Raw genomic sequence first — 20,923 nt, forward strand, 5'->3', positions numbered from 1 at the left:
TATTTGGAAATATACTTATTGACATAAAACTATAGTGTATACATACTATAAATATGTATACATTCATATAGTTTATGTATGTGCATAGATATTAATAGTGTATACATACTAATAAAACAAGTTTATTTTCATGATGATTCTTTCTAATGTGCACTCAATTAGAAAGCAGTAAAAACACCAGCAGATGGCTCAGAGTGGTTGACAATAAACCTTTTCTCCTCAGGTCACTAATACAGAATTGTAATGAAAAATTGTATATACTTTACTCAGCACCTTTGCTTAGGACACTGTGAGCACAAGATATTGCCTAATACTGCTTTATTTGCTACGTTTGCAACAATAAGCTAGCAAGAAGAAGTCGCTTATGCATGTATACAGGTTTATACACTTTTGCAATTTTTGAGGATTATCAAGGTTTGGTCTTGCCCTGTGATTTAATCCTATTAAATTACATTTAAATATGATATATAGCATTTTATTTTGTACTTAGTATTATCCAAAGAAATAATATTACATATAGACCTCTTAAAAAATAACTTAGGCAAAAGCAAGTTTAAAAAATACAATAGAAACTCTTATAACCTACTTAGAAATATCAGGTATGGGTTTAAGAATTAGATAGCCTAATATCTACCCTAATTCTTACCATTCCCTTGTCGTCATGAGACTGTTGCTTGAAGTAAGAAAATATTATCTTGAATTTATATAACTATTTTTATTCAAAACAAAAAATTGGAACTATCTTATATATGGTAGTCCTGTATCCTAACAGTATCTTCATGAATACTAATTCTAGGTAACATTTATTGAGCGCCCCTTTGTACCAGACACTCTGCTTAGCACTTTACATTTAATCTTCACAACAGCTCTCTGAGGTAGGTATATGATTGAGCCCTCTTTACAAAAGAGGCCTTCAGTTTGAGGTTCATGGAAGGAAAAAGATGCAGATGGGGATGTTTATACCCTGGTCTTCCTGAGCTCCTCAACGGACTGAGCTCCTTGAGGAGGGGCTTTCTCTTACTGTGTCTCAGCATGCACTACTGTGCTGATCGTGTAGAGGAGAGTGGGGAGAAGGAAGTGAGAGGAGATCCGTGCATTGGTGTCATGACAGTGGGCAACACTAGATCTAGCAGATGAGTAGCCAGATCAAGAAGTGTAATCATGCTCCGAGCAAGCTAAGAGAAAATCACATTTGTAAGGATGTTAGAGTAGGAAAATAATTCCACAAGAATGGTAGCATACTATGAAAATTAAACATTCAAACACCCGTCTAATTTCCCTGGGATTAAATCTAATTAATTAGTGCCGATATTATTATCTATTATGATGACTATTGTTGAAAACCTAGGAGTTTTTGTTATCATGTTAAGCTAGTTCCTTTGTCTTAGCCTCTTATTTCATCTTAATGTTTCTTTTCAACTCACTTGTATCTCTGAAAGGAAAAAATTATGAAAGGGAAACAATGTAAGCCATTTACATTTCTCTGAGGCAGAAGACTGCAGGGTCCGAATTTTTGGTATTTGTGGTCAATCAGAATAATTAATTAAAACTTAAAAGGGGTCTTTTGGGTTCTTTATTTAAACCTTTACTACTTTATTCTAAATGAGGTCAGGAATAGTGATTAAAGAATGTGAATAAATCACATTCATCGCCTATAAATATGTTAAATTTCTTTACCAGTGCAACTTTGGGCTTCTCAAAGGTCTTCAGCATCCTGAAGAAGACAGGAGCCGCAAGATGAGCCATTTTCCTGCTCCTGCCCTATTCAGAGTCCCTACTTTTTTTTTTTTTTTAACAGAGTTCACAGTTTAGCAAAAAGGTCTACTGAACTATTTAAGCTCACTGTGACTGTGTTCTGAAGTCCTAAGTGAAAGTAGTTTATCCCAAATTGGCCCAGAGGAAACAAAAATCAAAGTGAAAAGAAATAATTTCATGTTGTTTGGAATGTCAAATTACGTAAAGGTAAACACCTTTGGTCAAAAAAAGGGAAGAAAAATAAAGGAAAAAAAAAAAAAGAAAAAACAAACAACCCCCCACCACCAAGTGTTCAGTATTGTTTTTCCCACTCGTAAAGAGAACTTTTTAAAAAGTGCCTTTCTTTCATGCACATTAAAGCAAATGTGAAAAAAGATTGATTCAGTGCTCTGCTTTGTGAGGAAAACAGCCTGGGGATACTTTAGCTCCCTGCTAAGCCTTTGGTATCCATCAGAACTGTATTTCCATAGTTGCAAAATTGACTGTAAGTGAAAGTCTGTTCAATTATCTGTGTATTTCCAATTTGTCCACATAAAAGCACTTGTAACAGTGCCTGGCACATAGGTAGTGTACCTATGCCACAATGTACAATGGTAGCAATTGCAAGAGAACAGCTTAGATAGCATCCATATCCTGCTAAGGCAAAAAAGGAAACGTCAGATGGGATGATTGTTTTGTGTTAGGCAACTCAAGTCTTTTCAAGAAAATTAAAAAAGGATATTGATCAAGTCTGAAATTAAACATTCATGAATTTTCAGGAGGCTGCCCTCAGGATCTTCCAACCTTACCTTTTCAACTCTATTTTAAAACATAAGAATTCAGAAAATATTTTTTAACAAACAGAGCAATCTTTTACTTCCAATTTCCTACATTAGACTGTTGTATCTTATTTGGGGTTTGAGGAGATATACAAAGTGTTTGATTTATCACTGTTTGAGTATATTTTATAACACAACTCAGAAAACCAAGCTGTGCTCAGTTAAAACGCAAAACAAACTATAGCTCAAAGGATTGAACCAGCAAGGAATTAACATGGGTTTATAATAGCTGTTAATATTAACTGATAACCCATGCTAAATGACCAGGTAAAACCTTTTAGTGTTTAATCTTACAAAAACCATTTGGTCATCAAAGTAACAAAAAAAAATTTTTTTTCCCCAAATACTGAAAGATTTTGGTAAGCCTACCCAAAATAAAAGTTTTTCTTTATAACCATATTTTAATGTGCTTAATAAACTATTCCACATGAAAAATAACAAAAAAACTTTTAAAGCACAACACAAATTCTAATGCACAAGAAAAAAGCTGAGGGGAAAAATTGGAAAAGTTATCAATTTTAACATGGACCTTACTGCCACTAGTCATATCTCCCTTAGTATTGATATGAGGTCTGCAGGTAGGAAAATTCCAACTTGATCGTATTTAAATATGTAAATATTGGTTGTGTCTTCAGGTTTCTAGTCACGTGCTTAATGAAGCAATAACTCTGAAACTGCTTCAACTTCAGGATACTCTTGTTGTAAAGGACAGCACTAAGAACATTAGAATGTACTTGCCATTTAGTGTACCAAAATGAGCTAGACTTTTTGGTTTACTTAATTATAGAGTCTTACCACCCAAAATAGATTCTCGAAGTTAAAAAAATACTTTCTTTGTAATATTTGATGACATTTCTGATCAAAGCCTATAACATCTCTTTAAAAAATAAAACAGTACTTCAAGATGTAGATATAGAATTCTCAAAAAACTTGTCATTTAAAAAACACTGCTTCCTTCCTGTTTCTGTTCCTGTCAAAAAGCAGGTTATCTTTACACAGTCTCTGTAGCTCCAAGGAATTCCATTTCTACAGCAGCTTTTGGTGCTTTGGTTGAAGCACTCTTCTTTCGGAACTCTGCTGCAATTTCCTCAAAGGACTTTCCTTTGGTTTCTGGAACTTTGAAAAATGTAAACAGAGTAAAGGCCAGGACTACACCAGCAAAGAGGAAAAACACATAAGGTCCACAGAAGTCCTGCACAGAGAATAAACAGAGTTCCAATTAGCAGCTCTTCAACCTTATCTTCTGTTCAGTAAATTTGTACAGTATTAGGCTGCTTACCGCAATGTACTGGAAACACAGAGCTATAATGAAATTGCAGGTCCAGTTGCTGAACGCAGCCATTGCTAAAGCAGCAGGGCGTGGTCCTTGACTAAAAAACTCAGCCACCATGAACCAGGGGATGGGGCCTGGTCCAATTTCAAAAAAACTGACAAAGAGGAAGATGGCTGTCATGCTCACGTAACTCATCCAAGCCAATTTATTCTGAGGAGAAAACAAAAAACAAAGCAAAAGTGGAACTGACATTGACTGCTTCTTCCTTTAGCTAGGTAGATTCTCATTGAGTTCAGAGATGACATAGCTCCCTTCTTGATGTGTTTATATTCAATTAAGTATAAGTTATTCTAGTCGTAGACAAGTTTATTCTAGTTTTAGTCATCCTTAAATCTTTTGCGCTATAGGAAATCCTCTGGATTAGGATTTTCCATGACTCTCAGTCACTCTTTTCCTGTGAAAGAGGAAAAGCAAGGATCCAGTGACCTTTGCTTCTACTCATACCAAGGTTGCTAGACAGGATGCATGACCTCCTGTAAAGTAGTGGATGCTGGTGCTGGGCTGGAAAGGTCTAGGTACTTGTCCAAGGTCACACAGGCAGCCAAGTGGCAGAGCCAGGATTAGAACCTGGTTGGGCTAATCCCAGAGCTTGTGCTCTACTATTATATACATTGCCTCTCTGGGTAACAAGCACAGTTTACCTGCTGATGTTCTATATTTAAACCCCTAAACTAGTTCTCTTTTTCTTTACACTTCTCCTTTGTATTATATGCTGTTCCTCTTGCTTTATTTCGTAAGTCAATCTCAAACATTTAACCTTGTAGCTCAGAAGTGCTATCATATGGTAATCAAAAATCTCAGTGCAGGCACCAAACTCACCAGTAGCACAAGTCCCACCGACATGAAGATGGCACAAACAAACATCCCACTCATTCCGATTAAAAACAGAGAGCGTCGCCCTGCCTTCTCCACAAGGAATACCTAGGAAAAATGTAAAACATATTGGCTTTATACTTAAATCGTTTTTACTGCCAAAGAGATCATTTTAATTTATACAGCTGGAAAGAGGCCGTTCTGTTATTACGTTTTACAGATGTGGAACTCAGGAGGGGGGTGACTGTTGCCTGGGGTGGCAAAGCTGTTCTCAGTGAACAGAGGTGATTTACAACTACTGGCTTCCTTTCGTCACATTGATTTGAACAGGCCATTCTAGAGAAAGAACCATAGCATTACCACCACTGATGTTTATCATTTTGGGTGCAATATTTAGAGACTGGACCTCTTGGACCTCTCCCAGTATATTTCCTGTAGACTTAAAATACGAAGGTCCTACATAAAAATGATGTTAATTTCCCTTCTGATAATTATCCTAAGTTATAATTGCAAGGGTTTGAGCACTGCAGACCCCTGAAACAGTACAACTGTTGATGTGTTAACTATTTTCATCCAACTTTCTTACTGCAAATAAAGTCAAACTGTGTCCACTCAGGGGCAGCATACAGAGTCTGATGGCCTTACCAAAATAGTCAGGTCCACATTTTTCTGGTGAGCCTAAATGTACCTGGTGCTGGTAATGAACTATCCACTTGAAAAGGTATGACTTTAAAGCAAAAGGTTAAAGGGCTTTCTTATCCTAATTCAGGAGATTTGGTGTCGATTCCTGTGGGTCTGTGGATCTTGCACTAATGGTTAAGATTTACAATTAGCCAGGACCAGAGTTTGTTGAATAGACTCTTGCTTGATCCTTGGAATACTGCCGAGGTTGGAGAGTCACACACACAAAAACTACCTGTCATAATTTCTCACTTCAGTGAGTAAATTGGCTAGGCTCATAAATCTATCAGTAAATCAACAGCAATCCAATACCCTTAGTATAGTGAGTTTTGGCTCTGAAAATATCAGAGAAACATTTCTTTTCACCTACAATGAAAGCCCCTTTCATCTCAGAGACATTTCATATTAGAGTTTCAAATCACTTCAGGGTGGTAAGCAAAGAGCCACATTAAAAAAAAAAATTTTTTTTTTTAATTTTCTTTATATTTTTGGCTCTGTGGGGTCTTAGTTGCAGCATGCGGGATCTTTTGTTGTGGTGCGTGGGCTTCTCTCTTAGTTGTGGTGTGCAGGTTTTCTCTCCCTAGTTGAGGCGTGCGGGTTCCAGAGCGTGTGGGCTCTGTAGTTTGCGGTACGTGGGCTGTCTTGTTGAGGCGCTCGAGCTCAGTAGTCGCGGAGCGTGGGCTCTAGGGCGTGCGGGCTTCAGTAGTTGTGGCTCATGGGCTTAGTTGCCCCGTGGCATGTGGGATCTTAGTTCCCTGACCAGGGATCAAACCCGCGTCCCCTGCATTGGAAGGTGGCTTCTTTACCACTGGGCCACCAGGGAAGCAAGGAGCCCACGTTTAATTGTTGAGAAGAAAGTGGGAAAAACAAACCTTTCTCAAGTTCATAAAATTTCTCTCTATATTTTGACTCTTTAATTATGACTTTTAAATCTGATTTGATGACACCATGTCAAGCTGCCAAGAAAACTGGAGGATTTCTTCAGGAATAAGGGCTTTTACTGTGTCTGTTTCTTCTATTTCTGAACAATTATTGCTAATAGGATTATAAACTCTAAAACTACATGCCTTGAAAATTGAGTTGGACTCCCTCCTTGGGGCTAGGTGAGCACTCAGGAAAGGGTGTGATACAGGGTGAGATTTGGTCAGGGGCCAGAGATGTCTACCTCATCTTAATTCTCATTTTCGCTGCAGACACTGTACATCACTCAGATCCTGGATGCTTACTTGGAGCCACTCTTTCTCCTCTGGACCTATGCTGCCTTCCAGTTCCCTTTATATTCTTCCTGTTTTGTTTTCTTACTCAAGATTACAGGGTCCCTTCTACCAGCTCATTAGTTTAAAAGAAAATCTGGAAATGTGGAACATAATTCAGCATCGAGTTGGAAAAGTCTATCTCTTTCTCCAAGTACTCATCCAGAAAAAAAAGATTGATTATGTTCCTTCCAAACTGTTGAAACATTAATATGCTATCAGTACATATTCCTAATTGCACATCTTTATTTGAAAGGATACACAGAATTCGGTAACCTTGGTTGATTTTGGCGAGAGAAACTGGATGACTGAGAGGCTGTCCTTTATGTACTTCTTTGAACTTTAAAACAACTTTTCAAAAATAAATATAATTAAAAATGTTAACTGTTATCTGTAGTCCTGGAGGGTTAATTAGACAGCTGATTAGAGTTGACTTTTTAAAATTATGTCAGGGGGCTTCCCTGGTGGCGCAGTGGTTGAGAGTCCGCCTGCCAATGCAGGGGACACGGGTTCGTGCCCCGATCCGGGAAGATCCCACATGACGCGGAGCGGCTGGGCCCGTGAGCCATGGCCGCTGAGCCTGTGCGTCCGGAGCCTGTGCTCCGCAATGGGAGAGGCCACAACAGTGAGAGGCCTGCGTACCGCAAAAAAAAAAAAAAAAATTATGTCAGTCATGCAAAAACTTTCACAGAATAAAAGGATGAGTTCAAAAAAGGTAGATTCAAAATAATCAAGGCTCTATTTTCAGAACAACTCTTCCCACTCCATGGGGTTGGCTGGTGGGGGGGAGGACAAAAATGGAATTCTGCAGTAGTTTTCTCGTTAGATATTCTTAGAGTTTGGGTTACCCTGATCTTGATAACGTGATGCTTTACATAGCAAATCCTGTTACACATAAAATGTTTTAATCATAGTCTCTATATGAAAAAAATATGTTGAAGTGGGATTTGCAAAAATATTATCTCAGGAGACAAAAGAATGGGAATAGTCCCTTGGATTCCATCCTAGTACCAGGCCTTTATTGGTTTAGAGTGGCCTTTTGGATTGAACAGGCCATGAATGCCTTTAAATGCCTCTAAAGGCATTTCTACAGAAGCACTGGTGTTCCCTTAATATCTGTTCTTCCTTCTCTTTCCAAGGTCCAGTTCTGTTTAATGTGGCCTGGACAAACCTGCCTTTTGATCTAGGTAGCCAGGTTGTAATTTATTGACTACTCTAGGTAATAGTTAAAAGTCCATGTGCAGAGAATGAAAAACAAGTGACTAAAGTATATTGAGTATATAGCACTGTGACCAAAATTAAAAAGCACAAGCTTTTTTAACATCTGCATTCAAAGATAAACTCAATTATCCTCATTTTAAAGTGAGTTACGTTAGTTGGGAAGTTTGGGGGGTTTTGCTGTTGTTTTTTGTTTACTTTAATTCTTAGATTGTTATATTAAATATTATTACTGTCAATATACTGAATCATTCCTTAGATAAGGTATTTGATCTTAAGAAGAGTATATGACCTCCTCCCTTGCTGAGAAAAATTTTCAAAAGTGTATAATAAAATTTGACAGTTGAAAAAGTTACATTTCAAAAATAGCAATAACATTTCAAGTTATAAACCGCTTCTATTCCATCCTCTCATAATATCACAGTCACATACATCACCAGAAGCCATGGCCTTGTGAACTACCTGGAAGTTCTGCCCAATGGCCTAACATCATAAGAATTTACTGAATCAGTTTAATTTTGCTAGAGGCTTAGCTATCTAATTGAGAGGACCATGTTTATTTTAAAAATGTTTTTTCTGAGATATCAGGATAAAAATTTTCAACCATGGAAGGAGAGGATCTAGGATCCAATGCTGATAGAAATGACAAGCTGTTTGCTAATATCAAGGGGCTTAAGTACAGAGCAAAGGAGAAAGAGCCCAGGTATTTACACAAAAATACTAAGTGTCTGTGCCCCCAAGTGAGTTACTAATTCACAAATGAGTGACAAATGACATCTTCAGCAGATAAGGAGAACCAGTGATCCACCTGTTCAGTTATGCCTAATCTCAATACAGTGGTTGGTTATTCACATATAGGACTCTTCCTGTGACCCACTTGGTTCTATCTACATACCCACTACACGTGGACAATAAGTCATAGGTCACTTTTATATTACAAGGTTATTTTACTCCCATTTCTGGACTGAGGAGCAAGCAGAATATTTATATAGAGTTATTTTACTTACGGAGAGAGCAGTGAAAACTGTGTTGACAGCACCAACTCCAATAGTTGCATAAACAGGTTGGCTGATTCCAGCTGTCTGAAAAATGCTGGTTGAGTAGTAAAATATCTGCAAAATAATAATAGTTTAGCCTTAATCAAGAAGCCTAGCACTCATGGCTTTAAAGCAAGAATTATTTTAGTTTTTTTATTTTTAGGTGTTTCAATGGAACCAGGGTCCCTAATACTCCCAAAAGGTTTTATCCACCCTCTTCCTCCAGGGAAGGAGAAACCACAATCTTCCTTCAGTGTGTAAAGCTTCCAGTCACTTAAAAGTTCTCCTTCTATTTAGCTGAAAACTGTACATCTGCACTTTATTTTTTTGTTCAAGTATAAAATACATGCAAAAAAGTACACATATCATTTAAGTGCACAGCTCAATTAATTTTCACAAACTAAACACACCTGTATAGTCTAGATCAAAAACAAATCATTTCCTGCCCTCCAGAAGCCCCCTGAATGTCACCCTTTTCTCAAAGGAAACTCTTTCAACTTCTATCCTTATAGATAAATTTTGCCTAGTCTTGTACATGATATAAATGGAACCGCATAGTTTGTGTGTATTTTGTATCTGGCATCAACATTACTTTTATAGAATTATCCATATTGTTGTATTTTCAGGCTGTTCATTATCATTGCTGTTTAGTGTATAATTGTATTAATATACCACAATTTAGTTACTCATTCTACTATTGATGGGTATTTAGGTAGTTATTTAGAGTGGCTATGAATAGTGCTGCTATGAACATTCTAGTACAAGCCTTTTGGTAAAATATGTATACATTTACACCTAGGAATAGAATTGCTGGGTTGTAGTGTATGCATGTTCTCAGCTTTGATAGATACTGCCAAACAGTTTTCCAAAGAAGCTGTGTCACATACACAACTAATGGAGACCTACTGTATAGCCCAGGGAACTCTACTCAGTACTCTGTAATGGCCTATATGGGAAAAGAATCTAAAAAAAGAGTGGATATATGTATTTGTATAACAGATTGCTGTATACCTGAAACTAACCCAACACTGTAAATCAATTATACCTCAATAAAAATTAAAAAAAAAAAGTTGTGTCGATTTGTACTCTCACCAGTGTGTATAGAGTTCTAGTTGTCATTGATGTAACCCAAAATTTTCCACCAATCTCAGTGGATGGAGAAATCTGATTATTTGGCTACGTCCTTATGTTTATAATAGTCTTTTACATCATCTTTTTTGTTCTATCATCTTCCATCAGTTCCTTTCCCACATAACATGTCCTGCTGCTGGTGCCTCTTCCTGCAGACATGGCTGACGCAGGAGGACTGTTCAGACTGTGTTCAGTGAGGAGTGGATTACTCACTGCACACCAGCCCACCATTTTAGGCTGCCTGACAGCGCGTGGTTCGACACTTCCTGAGTGCCTCTAAGTCAGGCACAGGGATGGAAGCTAGAGCAGGGAGGTTTAGAGAGATTAAGTGTTGTGCTCTTGGATATACAAGCAGAGCCGAGAGAGAGGATAACAGATTTGGTCTCTGAGCCCCAAAGTTATAAAGAGTTAAGAGATAAAAAATGAGTATCAGGGACCTGTTAAAGGAGGATGGAGACCACAGCAGAGCAGCATTCACTTTGTGGAGTGAGGCTCAGGTCTTCTTTTGCTTCAACTCATGCTTCAACTTTTGCTTTCTTTGCTTCCCCCAAGTCTCTGCCCATTCATCAGTCACCCCCAAAGTGTCTTTGTGAATCTAGGATTGGCTCACTATAAAAGCCCAAACCACATTTTTAACAGCAATGAAAGGGGATCAGTGATTTTCTTTATCTAGTTTCTTAACAAATGCTTAATTTTTTTCTTCTAGTAGCTAATTATCAGTAGAACAATTTTAGTCTGCGTAATATGAGAATTTCAATTCAAAACCTAAATGCTAGCTAGTTTAGTACTCAGAATGTTTTTCAGTCATTTCTTTTCTATTACCCTTACTCACCAATATCATGTCAGTTCACTCTATTGTTTATTTTGTGTGCTATCTCCCCAAATAGAGTGAAAGTTTCTTGGATGGCAGGAAACTTCTTTGCACAAGGCTATCTGGTGTACTTCATTTAAATAGACAGAGGGAATCATGGACTCCTTTTGCTTAGGCTATCAGAAATCCTAAATTTGATACTCAACTCTGGAAGCCCCTTGTAATTTAGTCTTCTAGTTATATTTATTCTCCTCTTCCCTCTTTTGTATTCATTATGACTTGCCTTTTAACCTTCACCTTAATAGACATGCAGACCATTGATTATTGACATTTTAAAAAACTGTAAGTTGATTTTAGAAGGCAGATGAGTCAAGACAAAAAATTAACGCTCATTCAATATATTTGTTGTAGTAAGACATGTGATGTCAACATTTTAAAGTATCCTTTAGTTATTTAAACTTAAACCCCTTTCCTCAGCTACCTTAATTCACTTTGCTCTTAAGAGTTAGGGGACGTTCTTAAACTTACCCCATTGATTCCAGAAAACTGCTGAGCCATGTGCAGCATCAATGCCACTAGAATAGGCTGTCGGTAGCTGGAATTGGTGAAGAGCTGAACTATGGAGACTCTCTTTTCACTTGATGCTTCTTCCCTTTCTTTTCTCATCTCAGTGATGTCATTGGTGACATCATCACTTCCTCTGAGTCTTTTCAAGCCTGTCCCCCAAAACGATCAGGTTGACACAACTCAGATCAAAACAAAAATAAATTTATTTGTATTATGTTAATGAAAGAGCTACAGTTCTGCATAGCCCTTTCTGTTACTTAATAGCATGGGTGTTGGAAATTCTTTCTTGTTAAATTAAATCCTGCTTTTTTATTTCTCAAAAAGGCAGAACATTTCGCTTCATCTTATGACAAACAAAGCTGTGATCCTCATTATCATGGAAGGATAATGCAGGAAAGGTCTCTTAGAAGTCTCCGTATGTGGATTTTCTGTTTGGGTTTGTGTGAATGTTTACGGTTGCAAAATGGCATACACCAGTCAGATTAAGTGATCTTGCATATTCTTCTTACATATAATCACTGACTTCATTTGGAAAGCGCTGGTAGCAATTTCATGAGTATCCATTCATGCACACTCTTTCTCATTAGCTGATAGTTCCAAAACAATAGGAAGAAAGTAAAACCACCCATAGACTTACTTTTCTTTGCTTTGGCTTCCTCATCCAACTTGATGTAAAGGTATCTGGGGCTTTCTGGACAGAAGAAGAGCAGCAAAGATTGGAAAACAGCTGGCACAGCAGACAGACCAAGCAGGATGTGCCACAGCTCATGATTGCCCAGGATAAAGTCGAGGCCAACGATCTGAAAAGTCAGGGAGGAAGCATGTCAACTGCACATCACTCTGGATCTGCCTTCTGAAACAGTTTGTTGAAAAAGCACATTGGCTATTTGATAGTAATCCCTGACAGCTGTGACTCACGTATGCACAAGCATGCACAAGATGAAAACTACTGCTAGTGTGTCTCATCTGAACTGAATTATGGACTCTTTGTTCTACAAAGAATGCACCTAGATTTGTTTTCATTAACTCCTATGGGACATTTAGGATGCGAATCAACCAAACTTTTAAGCACACATTCGATATCTAAAACAACAGCAAAAATCATGCATCTTTGGACCTTTGTTAAAAAAATTTCTTCTTAGGGCTTCCCTGGTGGCGCAGTGGTTGAGAGTCCGCCTGCCGATGCAGGGGACACGGGTTCGTGCCCCGGTCCGGGAAGATCCCACATGCCGCGGAGCAGCTGGGCCCGTGAGCCATGGCCGCTGAGCCTGCGAATCCGGAGCCTGTGCTCGGCAACGGGAGAGACCACAACGGTGAGCGGCCCGCGTAACGCAAAAAAAAAAAAAAAAAAAAAATTTCTTCTTAGATTACCCAGAACTTAAATAGAATGGGGTTACATAGATAAAACAATTACTCTGATGAGAACTAGTTTTGTGATCCCTACTGCAAGTAGTTTATCCTCTGGATAGCCATAGGTTTGAGGTTCTAGGACTCCCTCTGAGAACGTAGGACAGAAGGAAAGAGTAGAGCCAGCTGAACAAGAACTGCTGTTGTAAGCATTTGCATATTAAATTTGAGCAGGTAAGATGCTCAGAACAAAGGAAACCTGGGTAGGCAAAATTTTGAAATTTTTTATTCCTTGAAATCTAAATGGAGTAATTTAATTCTAGAATAGCTCCAGCAGTTCAAGACTTGGCTTACCAGGTCACCTCCAGTGCCAACCCCACCGCAACTCCAAGGGGAAAAGTGAAGAGTGGAGTAGTAGTACTTTAGCTTTGAGCTAAAAAGCCTATGTCTCTATACCACCTCCACTACCACCTGTGGAACTGCCTCTTTCCTCTGTGTCGTTCTACAGTGAGAGTGGACAGTCAGGGAAGGAGAAGTTGGGTAAAGTAGAGGATGGGTGAGGTAGGGGATGGGAGTTTTTACCTGACTAATAAGAATGCCTGTGACAATGGCCAGCTGATGAAGGGCGCCAATAGCGCCCCTGAGCGTGGTTGGAGCAATTTCACCAATGTACATTGGAACCAAGCCTGAAATTAACCCTGAATGAAACATGAACATAAACGTTAAAGTGTAGCCAGGACTATCTCAATAACAATAATTCTGTTTAAGTACAGTCAATATTCTGCTGAAACTCCCTTCCTGAGTTCGTTGGAAGGAAGAGCCCTTGTCACCAACAATTACACACAGTTTACGCAAAGAATGTTTGCTGATGCGACTCCAGATGAAGTTGTAGTTGGATATACAAATAGAAAGGAATGGTTAGTCATGCATTTGGCAATTATTCATAGCATTGTCTTACTTAGTTAAAAAAAATCCATGTTAATATTGAGTTTGTATCACAATGCCTTAGGTTATCTTCAGAAAAGAGACTGAAGAATGCTTTAACAATATTCTTAAAAACACAATAATATTCTCACTCTAGATTTGTGGGATTAAAGGAAATTAGAACTTATCTAGGCCAACTTCTTTACTTGATAAAGGTGAGAAACGACTTAGCCAAGATCACAGTGCAATAGAGTGTTAGTGGAGAACTACAAGCCCTGTCTGAGTATCCACAATGTGGAGGTGCCTCAAGGTCACAGTTGAGTTGGCCAGGCCAAGGGGGAAGGTGGAAGGGGTTGAGGAACTCAGAGGCTCTTCCCCCAATCACTCCAACCAGAGAAAACCTAGCTTCTTTATTCTCTCCAAATAATAGGCTTCAGAAAAGATTTTATTTGCATAAAGACTTCTGGTGCTTAAAGGAATACAGACATTTGAAAAGCTCTAGGCCATTCTGCCGTCTATAGTTTTCCTAGATGCAGATGCAATCAGTCATGTTGGAAATGGTGGAGTATCTAGCCATTTGCTGAGTGCATAAGAAGGTCAGAGACTATCAATGAGCAAGGCTGAATGCGATGTTCGGCATTTTCTTAAGAATTTAAAAGTGAGATTTGTCATAGGCTTCCTCTTAGAGGGACGGCCTGCCTATCAAATGTATGAAAGATGCTTTGAGGAATTTTCAATATTTTTTTTCAATATTTTTTAATCCTTCAAATTGTTCTTAATATCACATGAACATTTGCATGATTGATACAGCATCTGAATTTCTGCTTTTACATGTAACTCTAATGAGTGGTCTGTTGATCTTAAAGAAGAAGGGGAAAAAAACCCATTTGTTTGGTCCTATTCTAGGCTGTACTATTTTTGTGTAATGCCTAACATTATACCCCAAGAACAGAAAACGCAGATAAGCTCACAGGTCTGAAGTCACATGAACCTGAAGTCAAATTGTATTTCCTATAATTTTTAGCAATTTTAATGCTCATAATAGGATCCGACATAATTTTAAAAGGTGGTTGGAGAGTACGAGTTACTTGGCTATGCTAGTGATAGGTTGCTCCATGTTACGTTTACAGCATTTATCTTCAACTTTACCAAAAATATTTTGTCATTTTTTTCTTGCTATATTTTAAAAAACAGAGAGAAAAGATAGAAGAATCATGATTTGGACTTCTTTGATTGTGTTATTATTTGCATTTTACAGAAGAGGAAACTGAGTCTCACATTCAGTTACTAAGGCCAGACACAGACAGTGCCAGAATCGATTCACGCTGAATCCAAAGCTTTTTCCACAAGTGGGGTGACTCTTGACCTTGATCAAGCTACCCTTCAGTTATTTTTATTAGCATTGAAAATAACAAAAAGAGACAAGTAATCTTAGACTTTTGTTTCAACTGATCATTGAAGACTCATGGAATTATAGTCTTTTCCTCTTTGCAGGTAAAAGTGTTAAAAATATTTTATATACCATTTTGTGCCCTCACCTTTCCTCTCCCACCCCCAATGGATATTATTAGTGGCTGTGATTTGGGACAATGGGTGTCACTGGGATTGAGAAGCAAAAGATTTGACTATTTTAGAGAATGCACGATCCTCCCTTTCTGCTGATAATTTGCTTCAGGTAGTTTGAAAAGCTGTGTCCAAGAAATAGTGATTCAGCTGTTTAGATGGGAAGTTCTTAGGAAGAGCACCCTTCCTCCCTTCTGAACTCCTCTACCAACTGATTCTGCCTGATTCCCTCTCCCTATATGGTCAGCACCACTTTAACCCTTCAACCAGCTACATGTGGAAGCATTTAGGGCTAGGGAATGTGGTCTGAGAGATGGGCCAGGATGTCAGGGTCTTTCCAGATAGGAGAGACAGAGACACCAGTGGCCAGGTAGGCCATAAGGGTAGAGTTAGGGGTCTGGGCATAGCAGTCTTCCGCTGTCTACTGAACAATGGGAGTAATGATAACAGCTAGCACATTTGGCAGCTTGCTGTAGTCACATTCTATGCTGAACACTTATTCTCACAAGCCATCTCCAGGAGGTAGATACTGTTATCCTTCTCACTTACTGGATAAGGAAACAAAGTTAAATAATTTGTCTTAGATCGTACGACTAGAAATGTTGTCATCGCTGTGGATAAGAACATACCCTTACAACTCCACTTACTGGTCCCAAACCTCCCTGACTCAGGACTGCAACTTTATGCTACTGCCTTTCCCTTTCATGATGTCACTCGAGGCTCAAAAAAATTCTCTACATGTAACCACATCTGCCTTCAGAATAATTTTCAGATGTGTGTATGTGTTTGTGTGGGAGTGTGCGTGTGCCTGTGTGTGTGCATGACTTACCACAGTAGAGTCCTGATATGCCTCTTCCTGAAATTATAAGAATGTGAGATGGTCCCAATTTCGAAAACCCCATCAAGAGAGCTCCAGCTAATGAGAGAATGTTTGCTACCAACATGGCTTTGATTCTGAAAATTTGAAAAGCAAGAATTATAAATTTAGCATCAAGACTTGATAAAATTATTTGCTTTCAGAGCATGCTGAGATTTTTACCTAAGACTGAATATTTTAATGTTGCTGATAGAGCTAGTTGGGGAATCTTAAACCATGATTGCTACTTTGATCTGTCTGTGGGTTAAAGCATTAACAATACGTAATATATGTATAATGGGAGAATTAGGGTTGCAGGTACCTGATCTCCACATTTTGATAGAGATGATTCAATTGTGATGATGACTGGTTTGCTTTAAGATAACACTTCTGACACCTTTTCAAATAGTTAACAATTAAGTTTTCTAGAAGTTGATTGTTTTAAAGAATAATTGCCTGGTGATAGCTAAATTTAATTCTGGAGTTGTAACCTATGACACCCCTTTTCTTTTCTTTTAATGGTACAAGTTTTTAGTTGATGTAGATCATGAAAGGAACCTTCAAAGTTAAGTTTTCTCTAGTATGAATTATTTGGAAGTAAATTAAAACACGTTTTTACTTTAAGCCTTATCATAGAGAACTATAGTTATCCCTATTTTGTCATTGTATGCCAGCATATTTCCAGAATCTATGAGTTAATGTGAACCAATGTAAAATATGTAATAAAGCTGATAATAGCAACAAAAACATCATATTCAAAATTAATCATATGAAAATTGACATTTGCAGGTATCTGATACTCTTCCTCCTGTTAAATGGGAAACTGAGGTACACAAAAACCTTCTTCAAAGTTCAGTCGATGCTAAGGCCAATAAAAAGAATTTGAGTGAACAGGTGTGAAAATTTTTGTCCCACGAAGAAATGTAAGTATCTTGTTATGCTCTATGTCATTTTTGTCCCACAAAGAAATGTAAGTATCTTGTTACGCTCTATGTCAGTGTTTCAAACTTTAATAGGTGAGCTTTTTCTAAGCAAGTATCTTAAACACCAAACAGATTTTTTTTTTTCTGGAAAATAAAACTACATGATCTCATACTGCAATGATTGCCCAAAAAACCATGTGATGGGCTGGATAATACCCCACAAGGGTCCACACCCTAATCTTCAGACCCTGGGAATATGTTACTTTATATGGCAAAGGGATTTTGCAGATTGATTAAATTAAGGATTTTGAATTGAAGGGATTATCCATTCGGGCCCAATGATGTAATCATGACTATCCTTATACTAGGAAGGCAGAGGAGAAGGTGATGTGATGAAAGAAATAAAGCTTGTAGTGATGTGCTCTGAAGATGGAGGAAGGGGCCACAAGCCAAGGAACAGAAGTGGCCACCAGAAGCTGGGAAAGGGAAAGGAAATGGACTCTTCCTCAGAGCCTCCAGAAAGAATGAGTCCCGCTGACACTGTGACTTCAGCCAAGTGAAACTGAATTTGGGTCTCCAAAACGGTAAGAAAACAAATTTGTGTTGTTTTAAGCCATTAAGTTTGTAGTAATTCATTAGAGCAGTAACGGCAAGCTAGTATATGCAAGTTATCAACTACCCAAAGACAGGTAAATAGAGTGCTTTAGAGCTGACCAGCTTCAGAACTGCACAGTAGAAAAAGACAGGGGTGTTCTTCTGTGAAGTGCTTTTTCTCTACACAAGGACAGAGGGCAGGCAAATTCAATAATTTACCCTAGGAAACTGTTACTAGCTAAGCTAATAGTATATTCCATTAGGCGGGGAAAAGATAAAAAGTCGTAAAAGAGATAGATAGCCTGAAAGTATTTTTGATGCCGGATTGCTCTAAAGTCCCTCTTCCTTACCACCAGTGGATGCTGGAGCACTCTATACACCTTAAAGGATTTTAACTTCTGCTCAGACGTGAGAAATGGCCAAGAATAAATAATCTAAAAATACACGAAATGGTTGAATCAGGGAGAAAGAAATATATGTCTACGTATATTTCTTTAAATCTTGCTCTAAATACTTCTGTAGGCATAGGCTTCTTCATCATCATCATCTACACTTGCTGCCTGCTCACTTTGTGCCAAGCAGTGTACTAAACCTTTTATATTCATTTTAATTTAATCCTTACAATAATGCCACGAGGGAGGTATTTCTTTCCCCACATTGCAGATGGAGGGAAACATCTTAGAGAACTGAGGTAACTTGCTCATTTTCACATAGCTATTAAGTGACAGAGCTGGGATTTGATCTGTGTGAAACCAAAGGTTAATGCTTTATTTTGGTGAGTTCCATTTTTGATACAAAAGAAAGAACATATTCAAAGGCAAGCTGTGTATACCTTCCTTCACTCATGGTAGTGTGGATTGCCCAGATCATGGTCTCCCCTACCTTACCCTGGTACTTAAATTTTAAGTAAAATTTCACTTTGAGAACCCAAATCTATAAAACAGTGGCTATAGACATCTATTGACTATTAACACAATTACGAGGAAAGATGTTTTTTAAAGCAGTAACGGAAAAGTACACTTTTATTTACTTTTAACTAGTAAAGCAGTGACCCTGGCAATAAGGACCATCATGTTAGTTCTCAGTGAATCTCCCTAGAAAAATAGTTTTGTGAAAGAGACTGAACTATTTTGTCTTAATTTTGAAGTTAAAATGATTAGTTTTAGGGCTATTTTCAAGGAGGATCATTTTTCTACTGAGAGTTGGAGGAAGCCTCACTTTTAGTTCACAGTAAATAATTTGATAAATGGTCATTTGACATTGTTTTGGTCGTTTGACATTGTTGATGCTAAATCCTACGACCTTTTTGTTTGTTTGTTTTTGGCTGCGCTTCATCTTAGTTGCAGCACGCAGGATCTTCGTTGTGGCATGTTTTAGTTGCGGCATGCGGGATCTGTAGTTGAGGCATTCGGGCTCTTAGTTGTGGCATGCATGTGGGATCTAGTTCCCCGACCAGGGATTGAACCTGGACCCTCTGCTTTAGCAGCACAGAGTCTTACCCACTGGACCACCAGGGACGCCCCTAAATCCTAAGGCTTGAGAAGACAAGCATCCTGATTCCACCACCAGGACACTAATTAAATATTTTAGAGTAAGTCACTGGATTGTTAGAATCTGTTCTCTAAATGAGGGACAAGGGCTTAAATTCTTTCCTCAGTGATAAGAAGTATAAAACGTCAATAGCTGCTAAAAGAGTTGGTCTATCCATATTTAAAAATTTAACTTAGCTTTGCTTAATTTTATTTATTTTAGACATAATTAATCTAGAAAAATTTCCAACTATTGCTTAAACCAACTTGGTGCAAATTGAAATGATTTTTAAATTTTTTAAATAATTAAAGAGAGTTAATGACCTGCATAATTTATGGATACTGATTTAAAGATCAGCTAAACACCAGTAAGTTGATAAAAATTTGAAGAACTGACCATTTTCTTTTATGGTAGAGGAAGTCCCTCTCAAATAAGAGTAAGAATAAAACTTGCATTACCATGCTACCCATTACTTAAGAGAAATTCTTACAGTCTTATTATATAAAAACTCCAGTACAAGAGGAAGAACTTATCAGAATTTAATAACCAGAGAGGGAAAACTATAATTTAAAGTAGGAATTTTAGGATTTCCCTGGTGGTCCAGTTGTTAAGACTCTGCACTTCCACTGCAGGGGTTGCGGATTCGACCCCCTGGTCAGGGAACTAAGATTCTTGCATGCCATGTGGCGTGGCCAAGAAAACAAAAAGTAGGGATTTTATTAATTAAATGAGGGACTTCCCTGGTGGTCCAGTGGTAAAGAATCTGCCTTCCAATACTGGGGACGCGGGTTAGATCCCTGGTCGGGAAACTAAGATCCCACGTGCTGCAGGGCAACTAAGCCCACGCGCCACAACTACTGAGCTCGCGCACCTCAACGAGAGAGAGAAAAGCCGCATGCCACAGCTAGAGAGAAACCTGAGCAGGCTGCATGCCGTAACAAAAAGGATCCTACATGCCTCAACAAAGATCCTGTGTGCCGCAACTAAGACCCAACGCAGCCAAAAAAAAGGAAAATAAATAAATACAATAAATAAATATTTTAAAAATAGTTAAATGAATTGTAATCCAGTATTACTAAGATAGTTGCCTATATCATTTAGAACTTTAAAGGTTTTGCATTTTCCATATTTGCATGTTTTTATCATGAGAAAAAGAGTGATAAAAGATGGATGCAAAGAGCAGAAAATAAATCTAAAGAAATAACCGTTTTATTTTCTGTTTTACTTCCTCTCTGCGGGGGTGGGGGGGATCCAAGAGCTTTAGTACATCACATGACTAAATGAAATTTGAGTGTAAAGGAGTTCCGCTGATGTTTTTAATCCAAAACACATAATAGAAACCAAAGTAGAGAAATGGAGACACCACTTGCTTCAGCCCTTTGTTGGGGCTTTGAGATAAAAGGAGCGGTAGCTAGAAACCCCAAGCCAAGTATATTGGGCAACTGGGAGCGGGGGATATTGACTGGACCTTAGGACCTGACTGATCCAAATGTCAAATTCTAATTTGAAGATGAAAACCTGGATGTCTGAGAAATGGAGCAATTTGATGAAGCCAGCAATCGACTCCCAGGTTAAAAATTCCACGCTTGACTCCCCACTGAGTTCCTGAGTAAACCACTTGTGCGGTGGTTTCTCAATATGTTTTACAAGTTACAAAGTCAGAGAATCAGAGTGATTATCTAGAAATACACACCAAACTCACTTTTGCTGTAAATGCCTCCACTATTAAGCCGATGGTTGCAACAGATTTTTCCATTATTTGGTCCAAT

The 20,923-nt window shown here is 38.2% G+C and overlaps 1 protein-coding gene and 1 non-coding gene across 4 annotated transcripts in view; both read right to left on the reverse strand.

Moving 5' to 3' along the window:
* Positions 1 to 301: 301 nt before the first annotated feature.
* Positions 302 to 20,923, reverse strand: part of SLC2A2 (solute carrier family 2 member 2) — a 33,453-nt gene continuing 12,831 nt past the window's right edge. For 2 of the 3 annotated variants that reach the window (XM_024734086.1, XM_024734084.1), the window contains exons 4-11: positions 16,081 to 16,205; positions 13,347 to 13,462; positions 12,055 to 12,217; positions 11,379 to 11,566; positions 8,879 to 8,983; positions 4,726 to 4,827; positions 3,853 to 4,056; positions 302 to 3,765 (exon numbers count right to left, since the gene is read on the reverse strand). In XM_024734086.1, coding sequence (XP_024589854.1) covers positions 3,565 to 3,765; positions 3,853 to 4,056; positions 4,726 to 4,827; positions 8,879 to 8,983; positions 11,379 to 11,566; positions 12,055 to 12,217; positions 13,347 to 13,462; positions 16,081 to 16,205 — 1,204 coding nt within the window. In that variant the 3' untranslated portion in view covers positions 302 to 3,564. The remainder of the gene's footprint in view (positions 3,766 to 3,852; positions 4,057 to 4,725; positions 4,828 to 8,878; positions 8,984 to 11,378; positions 11,567 to 12,054; positions 12,218 to 13,346; positions 13,463 to 16,080; positions 16,206 to 20,923) is intronic. The other variant, XM_024734087.1, reaches the window with a different exon arrangement.
* On the reverse strand, positions 19,069 to 19,141 carry TRNAS-GCU (transfer RNA serine (anticodon GCU)). Its single transcript has one exon. It is a non-coding gene; the product is annotated as a tRNA-Ser (tRNA).

The sequence above is a fragment of the Neophocaena asiaeorientalis genome, unplaced genomic scaffold (assembly GCF_003031525.2).
Source record: "Neophocaena asiaeorientalis asiaeorientalis breed wild unplaced genomic scaffold, Neophocaena_asiaeorientalis_V1.1 scaffold280, whole genome shotgun sequence".
NCBI lineage: Eukaryota > Metazoa > Chordata > Mammalia > Artiodactyla > Phocoenidae > Neophocaena > Neophocaena asiaeorientalis.